Genomic DNA, 22,342 nt, shown 5'->3' with positions numbered 1-22,342 from the left:
GATAGAGTACTTGGTTTTCAACAAGGGAGAAATGTAAAGAGAGGCAGCATAAAAGGCCTAGCATAAATTTATAATGGCTTTCTTAAATATGCCTTTTATTGAGTTCTTTAAATTCCTTTGCACTGCTCAGCTGGACATATTTGACTTTATATGGTCACTGTGGGAAGAATGCTTTCTACTGGGGAAAGTGGAAAATATATATTCTGTGGGACTGAAACTCCTTTATAATGTACATTTTCCCTGTCATATTCAAGATCTCTGGAACAGCTGCAGCTCCAATTGTTGTGTCAACCAACTGTATGTGCTTAATTTAGAATTCACTGTGCAACAATTTCCTTTTCACAATTTTTGTTTGGTGTTTTGTTGGATGTCCAAGTATTCTGTCAGTTATCTTGGCAGTATATCCAATAACTCTTCTTTCTTTTTAGATCACAATATTTGTAAAATATTTAATGAAACCAGAATCTTTGGCTCTGGAAATAATCAATGTGTATATGTAACAGTCACTTAAAAGCTCCATAAGGTCTCCAGAGGAGCCTGTGCTTGAAAGAGAGTTTTTGTTTCGAGTTGGGGGCGTTGTTATAAAACATTCTGAGTGAGGAAAAGTTCTTCATAAATCTAAACAGTTTTTCCTAAAATAATACAGACTTAAGAGTTGCAGTTTGGTTTGTGAGTAATATGTGTCATTTCACTTTTATGGCAATTCTGATATCCATGAGTGTGTGATGGCTTTAAAGTTTTAAATGTGCTTCCATTTGCATGTAGTTTGCAATTCATTAGCATGATTAGGCCAAACTGTGCAAATGTGGAATGTACCACAAACCCACTGCCCGGAGGGGGAATTTGTTGGTACCCCCAGAGGTTTCGTGTCTCACACTGGGAGTTTTTGTTTTCCTCTTCTCTGTGCCCAATGATCAGCAAGTGTTATTTTGTTTACTAGTGTAAAAATCCGTAAAGTGCTCTGTGACAAAGTGTTGCGAAGGGAACTATACCAAATAAAGTGATTAAAACAATGAAAATAAACATTTGGTGGATTTTGTATTTATTATCCCCGGTTGTTTTACCAAACAAAAACTCCATCCATCTAGACGTTTTCTAACTGCTTAACGCAGTTCAGGGTCGCGGTGAAGCTGCAACAGTGCTACGTGATCAAACACAAAATCCTCATGTTTCGCCCGTTTTCCCACAGCCGTCACATGAATTGCAGGAAAGGCTGTTTTTCAAAGCCTCCGTTCTCGCGTTTAGTGCGCTTACAGCAGGACGTCTGTCTTTATCTTTCTTCAAACAGGAAGACCTGAACGCACACCCCAGTCCCATACGCAGCGCAGCCCTGGAGCTCTGGAGATAGTGAAGTTGCTGAGGGCCGTTGTCACAGTTCAGAGGCGCTGGGCTGCTTTGCAATTTGGATTATCTCGACCTTGGGTGGCACCGAAGCTGAGATAATGCAGCAGGGACGATATATTTTGTTTTAGGCATCCTGACCCGCTGTCTGCTACCCAGTGTGTGATACAGTACACACTCAGCGCACCAGCATTTTGAATCAATTTTTAAACTAAACCACAGCTGCGTTGTTCATTAGCTGGTTTTTATTCAGTTGCTGGCTTCTCAGGTACGTTTGGTTTATCTCGCTTAAATCACTCCTGATTTATTCCGACAGTTCCTGTTGGTGCGTCGATGGGGACAGGGGTGTAGGTGGCAGATTGTTTTGAAAAAGACCGTGACAGGAGTCTAGCAGTCAGGGGCGAGCTGCTGACTGTGTGAATTTCGGAGTGTTGAAGGTGTGCATCGTTTGGTGCTTTAGGGGCTGCTTTAGAATTTTTTGCAGCTTGGTTGTGTTTAATTATATCGTAAATATCTGGGGAAAAGAATTGTGCTGAACTTTCAGAATATTTGGAATAAATGTTGTATGTCGGTGTAATGATCATTCTTGCCATTGTAACAAGACTCCCAATGACCACTAACAGGGCCTTAAGAAAAAAATATCATCGACAGACTCCAATTGTTTTATGACTCCGTCTATAGAATAAATGGGCTTTATGAATTAGCATTAGAGGACACTGTAGATACATTCCAGGATAGCACTATAGACTTCAAATTTCAAACCGTATGAGTGAGCAACTCTTAATAAATGTTCTTTCTTTTGGAAATCTCTTTAGCCCTTTACAACATTCTACAGCAGTACTCCACTGTATTTGTTGAACATTAGTCATTTTTAATAATATAAGGCGGATATATTCATGATTTGATTTCATTATGCACATCCAAATTATAAGTGACTTTCTTAATAATAGCTTTAAGGAGTGGATTATTCATAAAATAAGATTTCTTTCAGTTGTTGTCTGTTATATACTTCAGTTACTCACAATATTTTGTTAAAGCCTAGTCTTTTTCCCTGTGTCAGATGGAGTAGTGATTACTGTTTTTTTTCCTCTGTTGATCTGTTGCGCCTTGTTTGTTTTTTTTTCCTGCAATACATTCAGAGCCAGATAAACCCCTGTTAAACTCTGTACCATATCTGCTGAACAGATTGGATTCAGGGAAACGCTAATCTCTGCTGTGTTGACTTACAACTGTAACTGTATGGAAACCAAGGGCTGAGATCGGAGCTGTAGGGAGAATGATAGTTGTCAGCTACAGGTTGCAGTTGGGAGGCTCTGATTTTGACAGTCCACACATGTGCTGCTTTAAAAGACCTTTGTGCTCAGTAAATGTCGGCAAGCAAGCTTGTGGGCACCACATTTTGTTTAGCACTACATCCTTCCTGTGTCTGACTGGTGACTCTTGCATTGCCAGGTTTGATCTGCTGCGATATTTCCTTCATACTGAAACAGCCCCTGACTTTGTGTAAGGTTCTCTGTTCTTAAGGTTGCTGTCTCCTGAATACTGAATGGCTTCATGTTAAACACTGCATTGTATATTTTATCATTGTATATTATAAAATAGCTGAAGAAATCAAAAGCCGAAAACATTTACATCACTCTTTAGGTTTGTGAGGCAGTCTTGTTGTGTTTGTCCTTTTATGCGTTGGTCTGTATTGTTCGGTGTTTCTGCCTTTTATCAGTCAGAATATCTGCTATAGTGAGCTCTGCAGGAGTTTGCCCGGGAAATAAAAACAAGTATAATGGGAAATGGGATTTTGATGATATACACAGCCTTCTTGTCCACCATTCCCTTAATTCTCCACAGATACTCTTCATGCTTTAACTTGTGCAAAACTATTCATCCCGGTCTTGTGGTATCGCATTTACAAATGGCATTAGGGGCATAACTTGGGCATTAGGACCCACACTGACCGCAGGGTGAGCGCCCCCTGCTGGCCCCACTAACACCTCTTCCAGCAGCAGCCTTAGCTTTCCCCAGGAGGTCTCCCATCCAGGGACTGACCAGGCTCACACCTGCTGGGCTCCAGTGGGTTCCCAGGTGTGAGTTGCAGGGTGATATGGCTGCTGGCTTTTGCCAGATCATTCAGGTGCTGTGTTCCAAGCCCCTACGGGATATGAGATTGTTTTTTGCTTCTGCCATACAGGCCAGCTTTGTGGAGTTACTAGGATATTGTTGACTGATGCAGTTTTCTCCCATCTCAGCCCCTGCACTCTGGTTCTTGTTGGCCTTGCAGTGGTACCACTCACTAGTTTCCTCCTTTCCCAGCTGCTCAGTAAGCTGTCAGTATCTGGGTGGTATGATGCACCTTCCTTTTTATAGATGATTGAGTAGGCTGGGCTTACCGGGGATATTAAGAGACTTTGATATTTTTTTTTCTGCCTTTCTCGTAATCTGTGCCTTTCAAAGACTTTATCCCAGACTTTCTCGGAAAGCCCCTTGGTCTTCATGCTTCTCCCCTTGAAATTCACTCCCCAACTAAGGAACCTCACCAAAACCGATGTTTTTGTCCTGAAATCATGAGAACTACTATTGTGGCACACAGAGGCCACTTAAGTAATGGTGGTTCATTAAGGCTTGGAGGTTTTTTTCTGTGCTGTCCTCCTAGGCTGAAATCGAATTATATGAGCATTGTTCTATTGTTTTCCAGTAAAAACCTTAAAACGTGTATTGGCAGCTTTAGTATTTTAGTTTGTGTTTCTTTTTCGTAACTCTGAAAGCATCCATTAATCAGACACCGTGGATCCTGTGGAATGTAAAAAACCTTATAAACTACAAAAAAAACGGCTTTGTAATGCCCACATTGTTACTGAATAAGTGGAATCTTCTTTGACATTGTTCAGATAGGATTTAACAGGATTCCTGTTATTCCATTACTTTATATTATTTTTTTACTATTTTAAAATATAGGACATATGTTTATTTCTCTTAGACTCATGGCAGGTGAAAAACCGAATGGATACAGCTAGAATCCAGATCATGAAATTTTTTAGACTTTTGTCTTGCCTTATGATTCCCTGTAAAGCTGAATGCTAGTGGTTAACAATTAACACACTGAATATGCTTTGCACACCTGAATCTTGCCAGTAGGAAAACAGATTGATTTCCTTCTGTGAGAGAATCAAGAACAAATTTAGGCCTGGTTTTGGTCACATATTAATGTGGTGGCACAACTGCTCAATTGGCTTTCGAATAATGGGAGTTAATAATTCACTTCAACATTGGAGAAGCAGTTTTTAAACCAAAATGCCTTGAAAGAAATCATGTCATCGTTGCACTGATAAGCGGTGTATAAGTAACCCGAAAAAACTTTTCGGCCTGTAATGTATTGTAACATCTGTAGTGAATGCATTAGGGATGTATTTGCTAACCCAAAAGTTAATGAGTGGAGGTCTCAGTCACTAGCGCACACCCTTCCCACTGAGCTATTTAATTGCACATCACACTGCGGCTACCACAGTGGTTAGCAAAAGCTTTCGGCTCATCTGCAATGCATCGTGTTTGTGGCTGTCTGGTAGGTCTTGTAAACGAGCTTCCACACTACGCACATGATCTAGCCTGCTTTTAAATAAAGCTTGTTCCACCTTCCGCTCTTCAGAAAGCTGTTTTTTTTTTTCCCTCATTGTTGATAATGTTGTTTTACGTTTTTTTTTCCCAGGTTTTCTCAAACAATGATGAGGCACCCATTAACAAAAAGCTTCCAAAGGAACTTCTCCTTAGGTGAGTGTCTAATCCTTCTTAAGTAATTAGGAACGCTAATCCATTCCAGTGAGAATGCTGTGCTGGCTTGTAGCAGGCCAAAAATAGCGTCTTGGAAGGTTATCGGCAAAAGTTCAGGAAGACGAGTGTAAAATATATTCATGGTTCCTGGAGAGGTTCTGGCATCATAAATGTGTTTTAAAGAGGATAGGAATAATCCGGATGGCTGGAAGAATTCAAGGATATTTGGGGGATTGTGTTTCTTAATTCCCAAAGCAAAAAATGAGGCAAGGGTGACTTCAGTGTCACACTTCATAATGTGATTGTCATTCCCACCATATCTTTTGGAATATATTGTTGTGGGTTAAGAAAATGTTTGAACTTGCCCTTGAGCTGGAAGATGGCTGGTCGTTGGGTCTGTGCTTGTGTTTTCAGTGCAGGTCCCAGGGTTTGTAGCTGAGAGAGTTGTCAATGCTGTTCGTGTCTTTGTAGTACGTTTGCTGATTCCACAGGACTGGGAAGCGGTTCATCTCGGGAGCCTTATTTCGACGATTGTTCTCGCAGTAGGGCATGGTGACCACAAAGGGCTTCAGGAACTGTAAAAAGGGAATAAGCTTCACATGAGTGGTACCTTTGGAATCCATTTGTCACCTTTAGAAGGACATTGTTAACATCCTCACCTGTTAAGACAGAGAATCTACTGCAGCGCCATTTATGATGTATTAAGAAAAAAAATAAGTAACCGAATTCCTTGCCCACCCTCCTGTATGTGAGTTATGTTTTATATGACATTGGGATAGCAACATAATGTTATCTTTTATGTAGATCCTTACGTGCGTGCAGGAAAAATATGTATCAAACATTAATATGCTTTAAATAGAAATAGCAAAAGAAGGATACAAAAGTAACTAGGTTAAAGGAGAAAGCTCGCGTTAAGACAAAAACTGTGGCAAAGGCTTTTTCTTGCTTTATTTTCATCTAGGGACACAGCCGTCCAGTATCCTGAAACCTCAGGAGGCGATTAGGGAAATTCTAAATTAATAACCTTACATCAGCCCTGAAGTATGCAGGAAGCCGGTGCAGAGAAGGCAAAAAGATTGGTAAATGTATCCCTTTCACTCCAGGTGCAAATGTGCAATGACCTGGAAGACCTTTTTAGATGAAGTGACCATTTTATCTAAGAAAAGAAGCTTTATATTAATTACATTCATGGTGAAAGAAAGCCATATTGCAAACTATGGGAAACAGACTTGGATAAAATAACAGTGTATGTGGTGGAGATAGAGTACAGGGAACCTTTTCAAGAATACCAGGGAAGGAGTCTGTTTAAACACTGAGCTGTGTGTTGTTTTTGGAGGCTGCCCAAAATGAGGATCTCTAGACTGCCTCTAACCTCTTGGCTGAAATGCAGGTCACATGTGCTCTGTGTGACACAGTACAGGCAGACTCATTGTGCAGTTCTGGAGTGCAGAAGACTCCTCTCCACCCTCTGCTCACAAGTGCCTTTCATTTGGTAATCAGAGCTAATTCAGTAGCACATGGGCTTTCTCGAATGACACCCTGTCTGTTTTTTGTGTTGTTTTTAAAAATGTCCTTTTCACTATTCATTGAGTAGCTTATACAGTAACATCGTTTTGTTTTTATTGCTTAACCATCTCCCACCTGGGGCCTTGCTGTTCGCTCCTCGTGTCAAGGGCTCCAAGTTCGAAAGGCTTCGTCTGGTTCGGAGACTGATGTTCACAGCTCGAAATCTGCGCAAACGACACGAGCCAAAAAGACGCATGTCCATGCCAACCAATACTATTCCCACTTCTGAAAAGAAGGGAGATTTCCAGAATTCCTTACCTGTCCTGACAGGTCATCATGGATATACAAAAGTAAAGAGTTCAAATTAGCCCATTATAGCTGTATGCTCTGGAAATTTGGATTTCAAATCACAAGATGAATATGAGACAAAAGCAGGGAATATCTCCTTTTACCTGATGGTATTTGCATAAATATGCATAAATGTTTTACCATTATACAACAACAGCACTTTTATTTTGTTCAATGCCCCACATTTTAGATGAGCATGAGTATTGGGACAAACGGGTTTACAGGCGTTTCTAATTGCCAAGGAGTTACACGTTGGCAATACATCTCACACACATTACAGAGCTGTGGAGGTCTAGGCTGAGGCCTTTTGAAACCGCTTGCACTTGAATTAGTCAGCAAAAGCCAACATGAAGTCCAGAGAACTCACTGTGACAGAAAAGAAGGTCATTTGGAAATTTGAGAGGAAAGAAAATGAAGGATAAGATCAGAAATGAAGAAATCCGTAGACGACGTAGGGTGGTGGATGTGGTTGAGAAGATGCGAGAGGCGAGGTTACGGTGGTATGGACATATCATGAGGAGGGACGTTGAGGAAGTAACAAAGAGGGTAATGGAATTAGAGGTGGAAGGTAACGGGGAAGAGGCAGGCCTAGAAAGAGATGGATAGGTTGTGTGAGAAAAGATATGGAGGTGTGTGAAGTGAGTGAGGAAGATGTGCTCGACAGAGACAAATGGAGAAGAGCAACCAAAGCAGCTGACCCCAGGACAGTCTGGGACTGAGGCTGTGAAAAAGAAGAAGAAGAAGAAGAAGAAGAGGAAAGAAAATGACCATCAGAGAAATTGTTCAGACTCTTGGCACTGCAATATTAACCAATATTATCCAATAGTCCCAATGGGTCATCATGGATATAAATGTATTGTGCTAGCTGTTCGTGACAAGGGTGTACAGATGTTCATTACACAAAAACATGTATCTCAGTATTGTTGTAGGTGGCTCAATGCCTTAGTTTGTATGTCTTTTCATATTGAAATCATTTCACTAATTACAATGCAGGGTTTTCAAGTTTTCTTTGAGTGTCTTTTCTGGTATGCTTCCAAGTTGATTGCTTTCACTTTGAAAATCAAGCATGCATGAAAATCAGACTTTTAAAGCTCTTGGACCTAATTTATTGCTTATGCAATCAATGTTCTATCCAGTCTGTTATTGATATGTTTCAATTTTAAGTCTTGTTGAAGCTTCACAACCAATATTGTCTTGTAAGCACTAATGACTCTTTAAATTCAGGATTATTCCACTATAAAGACGTTTAAAAGACACTAGAATGAAAACCTCATCATGCCAAAATTTGATTTTATATTTAAACTATTGTTACAAGTGACACTTCAATAAATATTATTTTAGCATGTGCCTCAACAGATGCAAGAGCATTATAAAAATAATACAAGAATGATTACTTTTGCCAATATTCAGTTAGTGAAAGGTATTGGTAAACACCTGCATTGGACAAAAAACATGATCCTATCTTTTCTTTCTGAAACTGGAGCTTCTGGTATGTGAAAGCAGCACACCTAAATTGGTAATTGTCAGTTTCAAGTCCCATCAGATCCACGCACTAGTGCGTTTGTTATCAACACCTATTAGTAAACAATAACGCAGATTTTTACAGTAGTAAACTGAAAAGGGGCATTGGCTTTTGATGATAGCCCCACTCTGCAGTCACACTTAAGCAGGTTTGAGTAAGCAAGTACCTAAAGCTTCAGCATAGAGGAATTCAGTTTCTGTGGTTTGTTATTTTCTGCATGGTTTGGACACTCTCCATGTGTCAGCACAGAATTTATGGTGAGGACATTGAGCTGACTGGTGCTTGAACATGGATCTAATAAGATAAGCAATAAATAATATACTCTAATTTAAACTTTGAATGAATAAAATAATTACATGACTCACTTTATTTAGAATAACAACCAGAGTCTCTGAAAGGGGCATGTTGTGATTGGCTTTTCCAAAAGGGAGAGAAACATTACATTGCCAGCTATTGGAGCTATAATTGATAGTTTTACTCCTTTTTTTAGTTGTATAGATATTCACCATTTAATATAGTTCTTAAGATCTGCTTCTTGGAAAGAATGTAGCAGTGTTAGGTAGCAGCAGTGTAGCACCGATCAGGGAGAAAAATAAGCTTGCAGCTCCACAAGGAAGAGATATGGTACATGCTGGTTGCAAAACCCCAGAGAAATGTAGGTCAAAACTGAGTGTTGAACAGACTGGTCTTCATTTCTGACCAAGCTATAGAAGTGTCCTTTACTTTTTGAATATCCCAGAATATAATGAGGTGACTTTGTGGTGGTCTACTACAGAGTGCAAACATTTTAAATGAAAGTGGTTAATGTTCACAGGAGTGTGAGTACATTTAACAGTTACGATTTTTGGGTGTGAACATTCCCTTGATCTTCTTCTGCTACACCTTATAAAAGGCAAACATGAATATTAGGAGGGTCTGTAGTTTAAAGTGTAGAATCACTTAGGGATGCCGTCTTAAAATTATACTTTATACTACGAAGACTACATTTTAAATATTGTGTACTGTGTTTCAAAACAAATGTTTTTGCTCTGAATTCAAAGAAGAGAAGCTCGAAACATTCCTGTTTGTATCCACTTAGCGTACATCATTCTGACTTTAAATTATAAGACAGTCTGACTGCATACATAATCCATCTCCCTTTCGTTCAAGACCCCACAGCGTACTTGTAGTGTTGCACCTGACTTAATACATTTGCGCTGTTGTCTGAAAGTAGGCGCAGAAATGTTGAACTATTAGTTTAGGACAGCTCGGTTCCAGTTCAGTGCAGACATGGTTAACATACAGATGCACGTGCCTGGTTAAATAAACACTCTCTTAATGACCATCTGTCTTTTTCGTTTGGAAAACTAATCCAGTTCTGGGAAGCAGAACTCTCCTTTCGGTGCTGTTGAGATTAATCTGTTAAACGGTGCTAAAGCTACTTCTTTTCAATTTTGAAATTTTTACTTTTCTAATACACTTTTTTTTCAGGTGTGTATTAGTTTTCTTTCTCTGGAGTCTTTTGTGTGCAACACATACTCTAAGTAGCCACTTTGTACCAAAAAACATTTTTTAAATTCATAATAAGCAGGTATGCGTCGTGGCAGGCATATACTTTTTATTTCCTTGTTTCCTGAGAGAGGGTCATGATTTTTAATCGCATACCTTGCTCTAAGGTATGGTTGTCACTTAAGGAAGCCCGTTCTGGCAACAGAAATGAGGCTGGAGCACTCACTTTGGCTTTTGAGGTTGTACGATGGTTTGGTACATAAAAGGGTTAGGAAAGAGGTAACGAGCTCACACAAGAACACAGAAGGCTTGTTCATAAAGTGTGGCTCCCCCCCTGTTTTAAAAATAGCTTGTGGCGTTATTCGGGAATTCCAGAATATTTCAAGCATCTATAACACTCCCAGGCTATTCGTGGCACAGCCCTGCTACTCCTGTACTGCGCTTGGTAGAAATCATGGTAACCTAGCCAAACAGAGCCGTGCTGTGGACACAAAACACCTACTGCAGTCCAGTCCCAGTGTGGATTACCCCAAGTGACCTTTTATATAGCAATCTAGCACATTCCATAGGAATAAAAAATGGAATAAGGATGGATTGTGTGGGGAACCACGCTCACGTCTCTGATCAGGAGATGGGTTGAAACTAAGACCCAGAATATCTGGGTTAAAAAATTCCGGGGGCGTCTTGTCGTTTCTGTCATTTGGACAGTAGGGGTCCAAGAGCATCTTGAGCTGGTCTTCCTGCTTATTGACTGAATGAATTACTCCAAAAATTGATAAGGAAGTAATTATACTCTCTATTGATCGTTGTCATGACACTTGACTGTTTTAAATCCTCTGGATATTATTGTAACATAAGCTTTTATAGCCTTTTATGTTTATCTGCTTTTTAACTGATTGATTCTTCAACCATACCAGTAGGTTTTTAAACAATCTCTTGAGATTTCATAGATAATTCTAAAGTGGCTAATTTTATTGGCTGGTTTTACTGTTATTTTCTTTTCTTAAGCCATCGGTATAAACGAAATTATTTCAAGTGAACTCATCAGTGTTTGGTTTCAGTGGAGATTAACGCTTGTCTTTTTAGTTTCTGATTTCTTGCACTCGGGGTACGAATGCAGATGAAACCAGTCTGTGGTTTAGTGATTGTTTTATGTCCATTTGAAGCAAAGCTCCGCTGTTTGTTTTGCCTTCTTAATGAGAAAATAGTAACCCGACAATACATGTAATACGTTACATGCGAAAGATTACAAACGGCAGTAGGCTATCCAGCTTATCTGGTTTGTTTGGGTCCTTGCAGGAGCTAATTGATCTGCAAACCTCATTCGGTTAGTTCTTGAAAAAAGGCAGAGTAACACAGTCAACCGCAACACGACTGAGCTCTTTGTTCCAGACTCATGGCCCTGTGTGTAAGAAATCATTGTGTTTCTACTCGATTCCTCCTCTGTTGTAAAGCATAAAGAGTATTGTCCTTATTATTAGTATACCAGAAGGCCTTGCCAAACTTAAAAGGTCAGAAAAGCATCTGCATGTGCCAGTTTGAAATCAGTGTAGAATCCAGGTGCCAAGCGGACTATTTCAAGGGATAAAAAATGCAACTGTTCTCAAGTGATGTAACCAAAGGTAGCCATGTTACTACAGCAGATGTGCCAAGCTACATTCCCCCTGGAGCCTCCTGATTAGCTCCTAGCTCACGTATTGTTTCAGTTCATGGTAACCGCTTAGGTGTGGCACAAACACCGATACTAACCAGCACATGCTGTGTGTGTAGCCTTCACCCTCTGGGCTGTACCCGCCCATTCACTGAGCGCGCCAAAGCAGCAACAGTTCCTGCTGGTGTCATGTTGCTAGTCCAAGACCCAGCCCGCAGAGAGCATTTCTCCTTGCTTTGTTGCCTCCTTTTGGGAAATCTGCGAAGATCGGAAGGCAGCCCAGCTATTTGCAAGCTGTCACCATTTTTTTTTTTCCAAGATCAGCAAAGCCAAGTTGTACAGCAAAGCGGTGCCAACCTGTTTCACACTTCCTTAGCGCTCCACACCCAAGCGGAGATTAGCAAGGCTGACTCACAGGAGACCGTTTTAGCTGTGCGTTATTCCTAAGGCCTAGTAGGAGGGACCGGCTCTGTCAGGCTGTACTGTAGCTGCTGCTTTCACATTGCCATTCATTTCTGACCAGTGTTTGGCTTTTCCTTCGCTCTCCAGCTGACACGCACTGTTGTTTGATGACCCTATAGGAGGGCAGAGTAGAGAAAATGGCCAAATTCGTTTTCCGGAGCCTCGTCTCTGAATGAAATAATCAGCCGTTCTCTTAACTGGAGCGGACAGAAAGCCAAAGCAGGGTTCAAGGGTGTATCCATTAATAGCAGTGGAGGCATGTCTGGTGCTTTTCGCCGTCATTTGTGTTTTTCTGATGAGTTAAATGTTTAGACTGTTCCCTGCCCCCTAGGTTGAAAGGCAACACTTTGCCCCTTGTTATCACGGCTGCTCAGCTACATCGGGTCTTGGCGACATGTTTGGTTGTGTGCCCCAGATGGGATCGACACTATCCTCTTGATAATAAAGGACCTGCTTTTCGTAACTCTACTGCATCTCAACACTTCAGTGTTTTCCCTACTTGATACCTAAATTGCAGACTCGGTGAAAGTAGGTTTTAGGTGTTTTTCTGATGTGTTTCTCAGGCCCTAAATCACTTAAAAATACTGTACAAAACACATAGTCCTTCTTCCAGTTCCTTCCTTTCAGTCTTAGTCTAGACTCACACTGCTATGTTGAGTGAATAATTCTTTACAAGCATTATCCAATATTTTAAAGGTTACAACTATATTATACTGTATATCGATTAAAAACTGTTAACTGTAACAGTTTCTGACCTGTTGGTAAGAGGGCTTACACCAGCGGTCAGTCATTATCTTCCCCCAGAAGATGGACAGACTGAACTATTTCTTCCTCCATGCATGACCGCCCCTTTCCCCCTCTCCCCCTGTATAACGAGGGGAGGGACACAGATCCTGCTCTCAGCGTGTACTGTGCCTGTGGCCTGGGCAGGTTGCACTGTTTGTCTCGGCCTGCTTTGACCTCTTGCTCTGCTGGTGGGTGAGATGTTATCTGTAGTGTTTTGGCTGGAGTTGTGGGTTCAGCAGCAGCTGGATCAGGGCTGTTCAGTACTGCACGCCACATATCTTGCCACCCGCTCTCTCTCGGGGTAGGTTTTTCTACCCTTTGTCCTTATCTGATGCAGGGTAGTTTTCTGTGCCACATTGTTCCCTAGTGAGCTTGTGTGCTGTTTTGCCTAGTCTTCTAAGAAGAGATTTTTGTTGGCTCTAGTATTTCACCTCTTTTGTCCTTTGTGTTGTGTTCGTATGTACTTGGTCTTGCAATTAATATCCTAGTGAGGGTAGAGTGCCATACATCTCATTTTTTTGTTCATGTAATGCTTGTGAGGTCTTTGAGTTGACTGCTTCATGCTGTGTCGATTTTGATTTCTGATTTCATCTCAAGTGCTTTGTTTTCAGTTGGGTGTGGATGTGCCTGTGAGTTTGAGGCCGAGCTGTGCTTCTGAACAATCTTCTGAAGTCTAGTCAGTTGTTGTTGATTATCTGATTATCGTTGAGCCTTTGTTGTTTTTCTTGGATCTTTTTCAGCCCTACTTGAATTTTCTGCTGAAACGAGACAGTGCTTACTGTATATACTGTATAGGTATCGGCATTTCTGTGGGCTCTTTTGTGAAGAGTCTTTTCCGGTTTACAGTTGATCAAGGTGTAACTAGTCAGAGATTAGGTCAGCATGTACAGCTTCCTATGAGAAAAACAGTTCATTCAATCCCTAGATTGTTCACAAAAGATAACAAGATCATTTGGATTGAAGATATGAATATCAGCTTACCTCAACAAGACCTAAAATTAAATGTGCCTTGCTTCAAAACTCTAGAGGAGTGCAGCCCTTTTTTTAGTAGTGTTTTTAGCTAGTGTCCCTTCACTTACTGCTAATCATCTAGGTGCACTTTCAAACACACTTGTAAAACATAGAGGTGATGCTGCGTCTTCATCCATACTGTTTAGCAGGAGTTGTGATTAAGGATGGTGGCAAGTATGGAATAAATATTGGGTATGTCCCTGTTTTCTTGAGGTTCTCGAGAGATCTATGTTTCAAATACTCAAACTTGAATCTTTCTATGAAGAGCGGTGCATCTTCGCTTGGGCGAGGTCATCTTCTGTGCAGGACAGTAGTCTGTTTAAGCACGCTTTTCAGAGTTCTCTGGCGACCAGCACTCCCCCAGGCTAATGTTGCATCTGTGACTCCATCTTAATCTCCGCCTGGCCCAGAATGAAAGGGAAATTTACATCATCCCTCTAGACACCAGCCGCTAGATTAAATACCGTTCCAATCCTGTTCATCTTGATTACAGCCGATCTGATCCTTTTCTCTCTGGGATGACTAGGTTGTCTTGAATAGTTCTGTGTTTACAGCCGTGCAGCGCTACTGAAGGGGCGAAATGTGTGTTGCATACAGTAAAAGCCATTATTAAAGAGCAAATGGTCTATATCTAGAATTCCCCCTTCGTTTCTCAGGAGGCAGCAAACGTAGATTCCTGTTCATTTTGTTGTGCCACCGTGGAAAGTATGTGGAAGACGAGATGATGACCAACATTTTTCATTTTAATATTAACCCAAAGGCAAACAGCGTAGTGGCTCAGAAAGGATGGAAAGTCAGGAAGTGGGGAAACACTCCTTTTTTAAAAGCTGAAGTACAGTAGTTCAGGTGGGGAGCTGCGTCAGCATGCGTTGGCTGCAGAGGAACGTGTAAAGGTTTAATCCACGCTGAAGAAAGGAAACACAATGGTGTGGACCCGAAGAAACGTTGTGTTTCCGATCTTCTCCTTTCAGCGTGGAATAAACCTTTACATGTTCCTTTTTTTTAAAAAAACTGCCTTGTAGGCATATTAAGAGGGACAGGCAAAGAAGGCTGGACATGGGGTAATTGAATCCGATACTGTAATTGACCTCTCTGTGAGAGATGACTTGGTCCCAAACACACTTGAGGTGCAAGCCCAGGGCTGAACGTTGATTGTTAATGATGAGTTGTGTGTATTGCTTAGTTTCAGGTTGCTCAGTTTCTTCATATGCCCCATTTTCAGATTTATTGTCCTATATGAGATACAGCCTGGCATCTACTGATGAGCCTTTGTTAATCTCCTTACACGGTAGATACTCATTGTGAAAACACACAGCAATGCAGAAAAACAGCCAGTATCCTCCGTTGGTGTCATGTAAATGCAAGGTGATGCCAAGTGCCAACATGACCTCAAGTCCACTGGTGTATTTTTTGAGTGGTACAGTAGTGCAACAGATCCGTTATGTTTTTACAGAGCAATGTAAGATTCTGCGGTAGCTGTACTGTAAGTACTAGTTGTTTTGTCAGGGTTTTTAGTAGACAACTGACCTATTTAGGAAATTGAATGCAGCAGTTCTTAACAAGCAGGGTATTCCAGCTTCTTTCTTTAAAAAGTCTTCAAGATTTTGTCGTTGTTTCCTTGACGTTTTCAGCTTCTTTAATCCATATTTGATCTAGCATTCCTTTGATGCTTTTCCGTTTAGTTCGTAGGCAGGTACAGTAGATGGACGGACAATTGGTGTGTGTGTTCTGGTTATAAACCGTGTCTGTATCTCCTCCCAGAGTCATTCGGCATCAGTGTTTGCGTTTTTCTAGCCTCAGGCAATGCTGGGTAGCAAAGTGTTTCAGTAATTTAATTACAGAAGCCACACCAGCAGTGACTGTAGCAGTTAAAAAGAGAATTAATCTTATTGATGCACTTCATTACTGATGCTGGGGGATTTACAACATCATCACCATGGAAATTCTGTTCCTGTCAAGTGATGCGTATTACATGTCATTGACTAGCACTGCCTGCTCTTCTGACAATCGCATGTAGGTAGCCACAGTGCTTATTTTTATACATCGAGGTTAGAAAGAATCGGCTATTACAAGTGCATTTCAAACCCCAGCTGGAACTAAAATGTACACAATAACTTGTGAAACCCCCAGTTTACATCACAAAATGGACTAAATTTCCAGGTAGGCGCAGCACCATGTCCTGCAAATTCAGAACAAGTTAACAGAGCGTCCAGTGACGTGAAGTGGCCCTGTGACATTGTAAACAAGTTGGTCAGGCTTGTGAATACCATTACTTTTAATCCAATAGAAATATTGCTCTCGACTTCTAGACAGTTTTGCCAACAAATACTACTTACTTGTTAACTCTGCATGCAGATCCCATTGGAACATTTCTGCGGTGAAATGTCTGCTGCATAACCTGTACTTATTTACTTGTACACTTGTATTACATTAGCCAATACAGTGACTAGTGAGCAGGAAGGGCTGCCTCGCATCGCAGTTTGCGCAAACTCTCGCCGTTAGCAACAAAGTTAGTGATTTTATTTTGTTATTGACATTTAACAACCGGTCTGAGAAATTGGGACTGCAGTCCCCCTTTAAAAGAGTTTTTGTTCTGTTCTTTATTCGTATTTAAAAAAAAACCACGCATGACAAGCAGAATTCCCAAAGCACGTGTGATGGGTTTTATAAGGCAGCGCTCCCATTTGATGTCTAGAATTGCAAGGCAAGAAAGGGTGATCATTTGTGTAGCAGCTATGAGAAACGCCATCCCTGATACAGACAAGATTATTCTGTCTCTAATGAAAAAGTTTATCTGTGCCTTTTGTTTTGCTTTGTTGTTTTTTTTTCTAAATATGCTGCTCTGTGTGAAGGAAAGCGTTGTTATGCGAAAAGCACTGAGCAGATGGCACACTTTGATCCCCGACTCTCCTACAATCACATGTTCCTGCCTGGAACAATTGTTTTCAATATAATACAGAGTTAGAGGCTTCTCTTTCCTGACAAAGCTGGTAAATGCCCAGTCCTTGCCACCAGTAATTGTCTGAAAAGCTTGATCAGCAGCACAGGCGGACTTATTTTTAGATGACCTTCTGGCCTACGGTTGGCCCTGTGGTGTCCCAGCCAGTGAGATCTGCACAGTCATGACTTATTGGCACAATCGGTCCACAGGGGCTGGTTGTCTGCAAAGCTCAGGCCTTCCTGTTGGAGGCTTTTCTACATTGCTGTGCATGAGACGAAAATGAACGTTCCCTTAAAAATGTCCGTAATGTTATTTACTGATTTCCAGATGTGGAAGCATTCGTTTCCAGACTGAAGCTCGTATTCACACGGTGTTGTGCCCGGCGTTCTGCGTAAGTCAAAATAAGTTTAAAAACTGCCTCACCCATAAAATAACTGACCATAACATACCTTTCACTTAACTTATACTCTGTGTCTCCTGCCGTTAAAACGCTGTGTTTAAGGAGTCCAGAACAGAATTAGGAGGATCTCATCTTGCAGCCAGGAGGATAGAACAGGAGTTGTGGTTTGCGCTGTTGTGTACTGTAGGTCAGTAGAGAGCTTTTGAATGCAGTTCAAGACCAGAGGAGTGGCCAGTGTCCAAACATGTACCAAACTGTTTAAGAATCATTTTACTTTGAGAAGGAACACAGATTATACAGCAATGCAAAGACAGTATCCTCCGATTTCCACAAGCAGGTGATCCGACTGTAAATAAATACCACTCAGTACGTCAGTAAGACAAGAAATTCCTGTAGAAACAGCACTGATGTGAGATTACTTCCGATGCACAGCTTTTCATTTTTTAGCTGACGCTGTCACTGTATTTTTTTATTACAGTACATGTATTCCAAAATACAGTAATACCCATTAAAGTTCAAGCAGCCCAGCCATTTTCCAATTTGTGGTAGTGTTTCTGGGGGATAAAACACATTAAGGTAATTTAATTACACTGGCCTTGTAATGATTCACTGCACTGCTCCCTTCTAACCGGAGGGATGTCATTATTGCTGATCTGCGTTTTCTTCAAGGCTGCTCTTGCTAGTCACTACAGTCTTGAAGGGAAAATTTAGAATGTTTTTGTTACACGCACCCATCTGGAATAGAGAATTCTGTGATTCTCACATCTCCTCTCTCGGCTACGATCACAGCTATGATCCCGGAGACCAGACACAAGAGAAAATAAGGAAGTGTGGGCGGACATCGCCAACCTGCTATTCATCAAGCCACTTGTCTTTGTCAGAATTTATGAAGAAATCTTCTAAATGAGGTCTAATTAATGCATTGCATTGCATAACTGCCAAATTATTCCACTTGATGTAAAGCCCACATTTATCATTGTATGTTTTATGATCTTTGCTTTTTTAAGATACATTTAGGATCCATTGTTATTTTCTGTGTTTTTCGTGAACCCCGCCACAGCACACAGGGGAGGTAAGGAAGTGTAGTTGGCAGACTTCTCCGACACGCCTACCTTTGAGCCTCTTGACACCTGACGCATCACAGATCATGCAGCCCTGTGCAAGAGGTTCAGCACCAACTGCTGGAGAGGCACCTCTCTTACTGACCGGACTGCAAGCCTGAGACGTGCCAGGGAGGAGAGACAGGTGGCGCCGTGTTGCTGAGGATCACAGGAGCCCTAGTCACGTGGGCTAGGCTCAAACCTGAGGTGTTAGAGCCCAACACACAGACACTACAGTTCTTGAATGATTAGCGATGGTAACCAAACCTCCCGACGTCCTGATTCACCCAGGGGTGGGGCACCATAACAGGAATCCTTTTTTCAGCAGCTCTCGGGAAAAGCAGGCGCACGAACGCGTCCGTACGTTTAGACAATGCAAACAACTCAGAACACAAAGCATAACCCTAGCCCTTTATGGGCCTTGACATGCTGTAGCATGGCGGCTAAACTGCTTGAACGCGAAACCCCAAAACTCCCTTAACCCAAAACTCTCAGACCTTTTGGAAACACCTTTCCACAAAAAAAACCAACTCATAATAAACTCTCAGTAAGCCTGTCTGTCAGTCGTTTCCGTTGTCCCTTCTGCCTCTAATTTGACACATAAAAGGAGACGACAGAAGTCAGTGGCCATGGGAAGCCCATACTTCCTGGATTTTAACTGTCGCCTGATCGTCCAATCGCCTTCCACCAACTGGTCAGGTGACTGAGGATGGCAGGTCATTCCCAGCTGCTTCCTCAGACGTAGTCGGGCAGAAACCTCCACGATGTCCAACACTACCCCCCCCCCATTATGCCTTATTCCCGTTGTTTGAGCTCAACTGTTATTTAGGATTCTCCTGTCGAAGCTGCAGTTTATATCGCATATGTTTTCAGCTCTCCCTGGATCACGTCACTAGCATATGATGTGAGCTGTTCACTTTACGGGCATTAGAAAAAAAGATGACTGAAACATTCTCAAAATGTCATGTACTGCATAAGGAATACTGTTTTGTGATCTACATTAGTGCAAACTTATGTATCTTAATATATATATATTTAAGGTTATTTTGATGGTAGATGTTTTTGAAAACTGTCCCACACGGGAAAGTGGTAAAGGAACTGTCTATTCCTTGTTCATGGCTTTGTAAAATTAAAGCAGACAATATGTTATCCCAGTTCTTCCTCTGCCCTGTGTCTTAGCGAACATTTCCGTCTTCTGGTGAGGGAGGACTCTATAATACCAATGTGTGTTGTCTCGCCAAGAAAGATTTTGATCCATCTGTCCAGTAACTGTCCAAACAATGTATCCTGAATATAATCTTTTTAACAGTTTGTGCTGTAACCTGGCAGTATGTGGTAGAACCAGACCACTTCTCTATGGTTGAGAGGGGACATAGGACATAACACACTTGTCATTACGATTATTAAAATTAAACCTGGGCTTTTGTAAGAGAAACTGTTGTTATTGAATGCCTAGGTAGTTTAAATACGTTCTTCTTCATTTTAGTCTTTATGGCTTTACAATAACCATGATTAAATCTAGCCCTGCGACACACTTTTCATTAACTAATTTTGGAGAATTCTGCCCAAAGGAATTTATCCCTCCAGTTGTCCCCTAGCGATTCTTTGTATCTTCCGAATACTGAATAGTAACCGGGTGTAGTGCAGTGGTGAGGATGTACCTGCCATTATGGAGTGTTATTGAATCATTGTATTCAATATTCATTACTATATATATATTTAATTTATTAGGAAACCTCTGAGGGTTTAGCAACATTACTGTTTGCATAGAAGTAGTATCCCACGCATTTTGATATACAGAGACAATTAAGGAGAAAGACAATCTTAGAATGAGCCCTTTTACCCCTGCAATTGATTATAATCATTTAACTTGAAACATTAAGATCTCTCCTCGAGTATTTTTGGTATTCTTTGTCTTCAATTACATGTCATGCCCTCCCCCCCCCCCCCAGCTTCTGAATGGTGAAAAGGTGAAAAGTCTTGAAGAACAATAATCTCAGTCCAAGTCGGACACAGGCGCATCCCAGGTAAGAGCAAACGGGCTGTTAACAGCGCATAGCAAGACTCTCGAAATCAGTGCAGTTGGCTGTTGCAGAAGACAACAGCTTGCGTCATCTTTGCGAAAGCAGAGAAGAAAAGAAGCAGCTCGTCCAATTCTCGGTTTTTAATTCTCTAAAAACAGACGTGCCCATTGAAAGGGAAAACGGTGAATCTCCTGAATTCAGCATTGCTGCGCAGGTACTATTGTTCCACGTCCTGGGCATTCGCTCTTCTGGAGCATCTCCTTATAAGCGGGCTCGGAGACCGGCTGTACGCGTACTGCAGCTGCTATGCAGGTCCCCTTCTAGTCCTGTAATATTCAGGACTTGGGAATGCGGGCGGACTGAAGGAGAGAGCTGTTGTCTGCTGCAGAAATAAATCAGAGATTTTGTTGTCTTGGCAGCAGCAGTACCATTCAGCGCACTCCTGTAATTAAAGCTCGTTTGGAAACTGGAGCACGGCCACAAAAGCAAGACGGGGGAGCTCTTAATTCCCGAGAAGATCCTGGTGTATTAGTCCTGACATGAAATGAAATGTATTTCCGAGGTTGTGACAGGAGATTTCAATTGACACAAAGCTGTGTGGGGCCACGAGCATGTGGTCGATGCCTGTTCTGTGCCGCTGTTCCCTTGTTTACAGCTTGGACTGCATTTCAAACTGTGGGTCTAGCATTTCTTGTTAGTCTGCTCTGGACTGAGTGACCGCATAGCTCATGTATCTCCTCGAAGAACGAGTAGCTGCTCCTCCTAGTGTAGCTGAAACGCTATGGAGTGGTCTCTTTGAAGTTGTGGAAGGCACACCAGAAAAACCAAATATGGCTAAAAATCTGAAGGCCAGGTTGAGCACCCGCACGCTGAAGTGTTGAAAAGGTAGTTCATCTGGACACTCTTCTCAAAATGTCCCTTCCTCTGAATTTTTTCAGTTCTCAAATCCTCTGGTCTTCAGAGGGACCCCACTGTGATGCTGTGTTGTAGACTAATGTCTAGTCTGAGGCTACCAAAATCACCCCTGGCTTTTCAACTGAACACAACTGGATCTCTTTGGAAACTTGGCTAGATGAATTGAGGGGGTGGGGCCATTCTGCGTTGTATACAGCCCTCTGACTGTGAAAATTCCACCCAGGGTAAAACCATGAAGGCGCACCTTCTCTATAGCAACCTAGAGGCCTGCTGACTTGCAGTCTCAATACGTTGCATTAGCTTATTTTTAATGTTCTCTGCTGGCTTTGTGGTAGGATTGGCAGAGTCACCTTGCCAAGGAACATTATTCATAGGAAAACCTCAATATTATATATTATCTCCAATTAAGACAAACTGGCTTTTTCTCTGTTAGTTTGAATGAAGCTATTTGCTTCATTTTTTTTTGCACACAAGAAAATAGAGTAGTTGCAGCACATCTTTTCCATTTAATTTCAGTATTTTATGCTAGAAATAGTGCACGCTGATCTAATTTGTGTCAGCACTTAGAACTGGAACTGAAATTTTATTTATTTAGGCAGAATTAAGTGCACCAATTACTGAATGTTTTTATTGGCTCAAAACCTGAAAGTCATCACTGTTGGAAATGTTGCAGTGCACTTTCTGAATGTCTTTTGTTTCTTCAAATTTGTCATTTCTTTTAAATACGACATTTCTCTGTAACCTTTCTGTGAGAAGCATGTCTTCAGTTATCTCCAGAGGTTTGGGAAGCAGTCTCTTTCCCATGAGACCCCCTCTCCCTTGTTTGCAGTCTTGTTCCGAGAAAGTCTCTTCATCTCATCTGTGTGGTGGGTTAGTGACATGAGCATCTAAATGTATTATTAAACTGTGGCTGTTGGTGTTTTCATTGATCAGAAGCAGATTTCTTTTGTTGGGATTGTTGCTCTAACCACAGAATCGTTAAAACAATCCTTCTGAATTCATGAAGTGAAAGTCTCTAACAAGAAGGGTTTTTTTTTTGTAATGTCAGATAACAACGAATCCTTTGGTGCCGTCTGTGTGTCGAGTTA

General features: G+C 41.4%; 1 protein-coding gene across 4 annotated transcripts in view; it reads left to right on the top strand.

Moving 5' to 3' along the window:
• fbxl2 (F-box and leucine-rich repeat protein 2) overlaps positions 1 to 22,342 on the top strand; it is a 60,747-nt gene that overhangs the window by 13,196 nt on the left and 25,209 nt on the right. For 2 of the 4 annotated variants that reach the window (XM_088602032.1, XM_088602030.1), the window contains exons 2-3: positions 5,039 to 5,100; positions 17,143 to 17,206. In XM_088602032.1, coding sequence (XP_088458158.1) covers positions 5,052 to 5,100; positions 17,143 to 17,206 — 113 coding nt within the window. In that variant the 5' untranslated portion in view covers positions 5,039 to 5,051. Of the gene's footprint in view, positions 1 to 1,415; positions 1,610 to 5,038; positions 5,101 to 17,142; positions 17,207 to 22,342 lie in introns of those variants that run through there. The other 2 variants (XM_088602031.1, XM_088602034.1) reach the window with 2 other exon arrangements.

This window comes from Lepisosteus platostomus, chromosome 12, assembly GCF_059453375.1.
Source record: "Lepisosteus platostomus isolate fLepPlt1 chromosome 12, fLepPlt1.hap1, whole genome shotgun sequence".
Classification (NCBI taxonomy): domain Eukaryota; kingdom Metazoa; phylum Chordata; class Actinopteri; order Semionotiformes; family Lepisosteidae; genus Lepisosteus; species Lepisosteus platostomus.
This window is presented reverse-complemented; position numbering and strand designations above follow the sequence as displayed.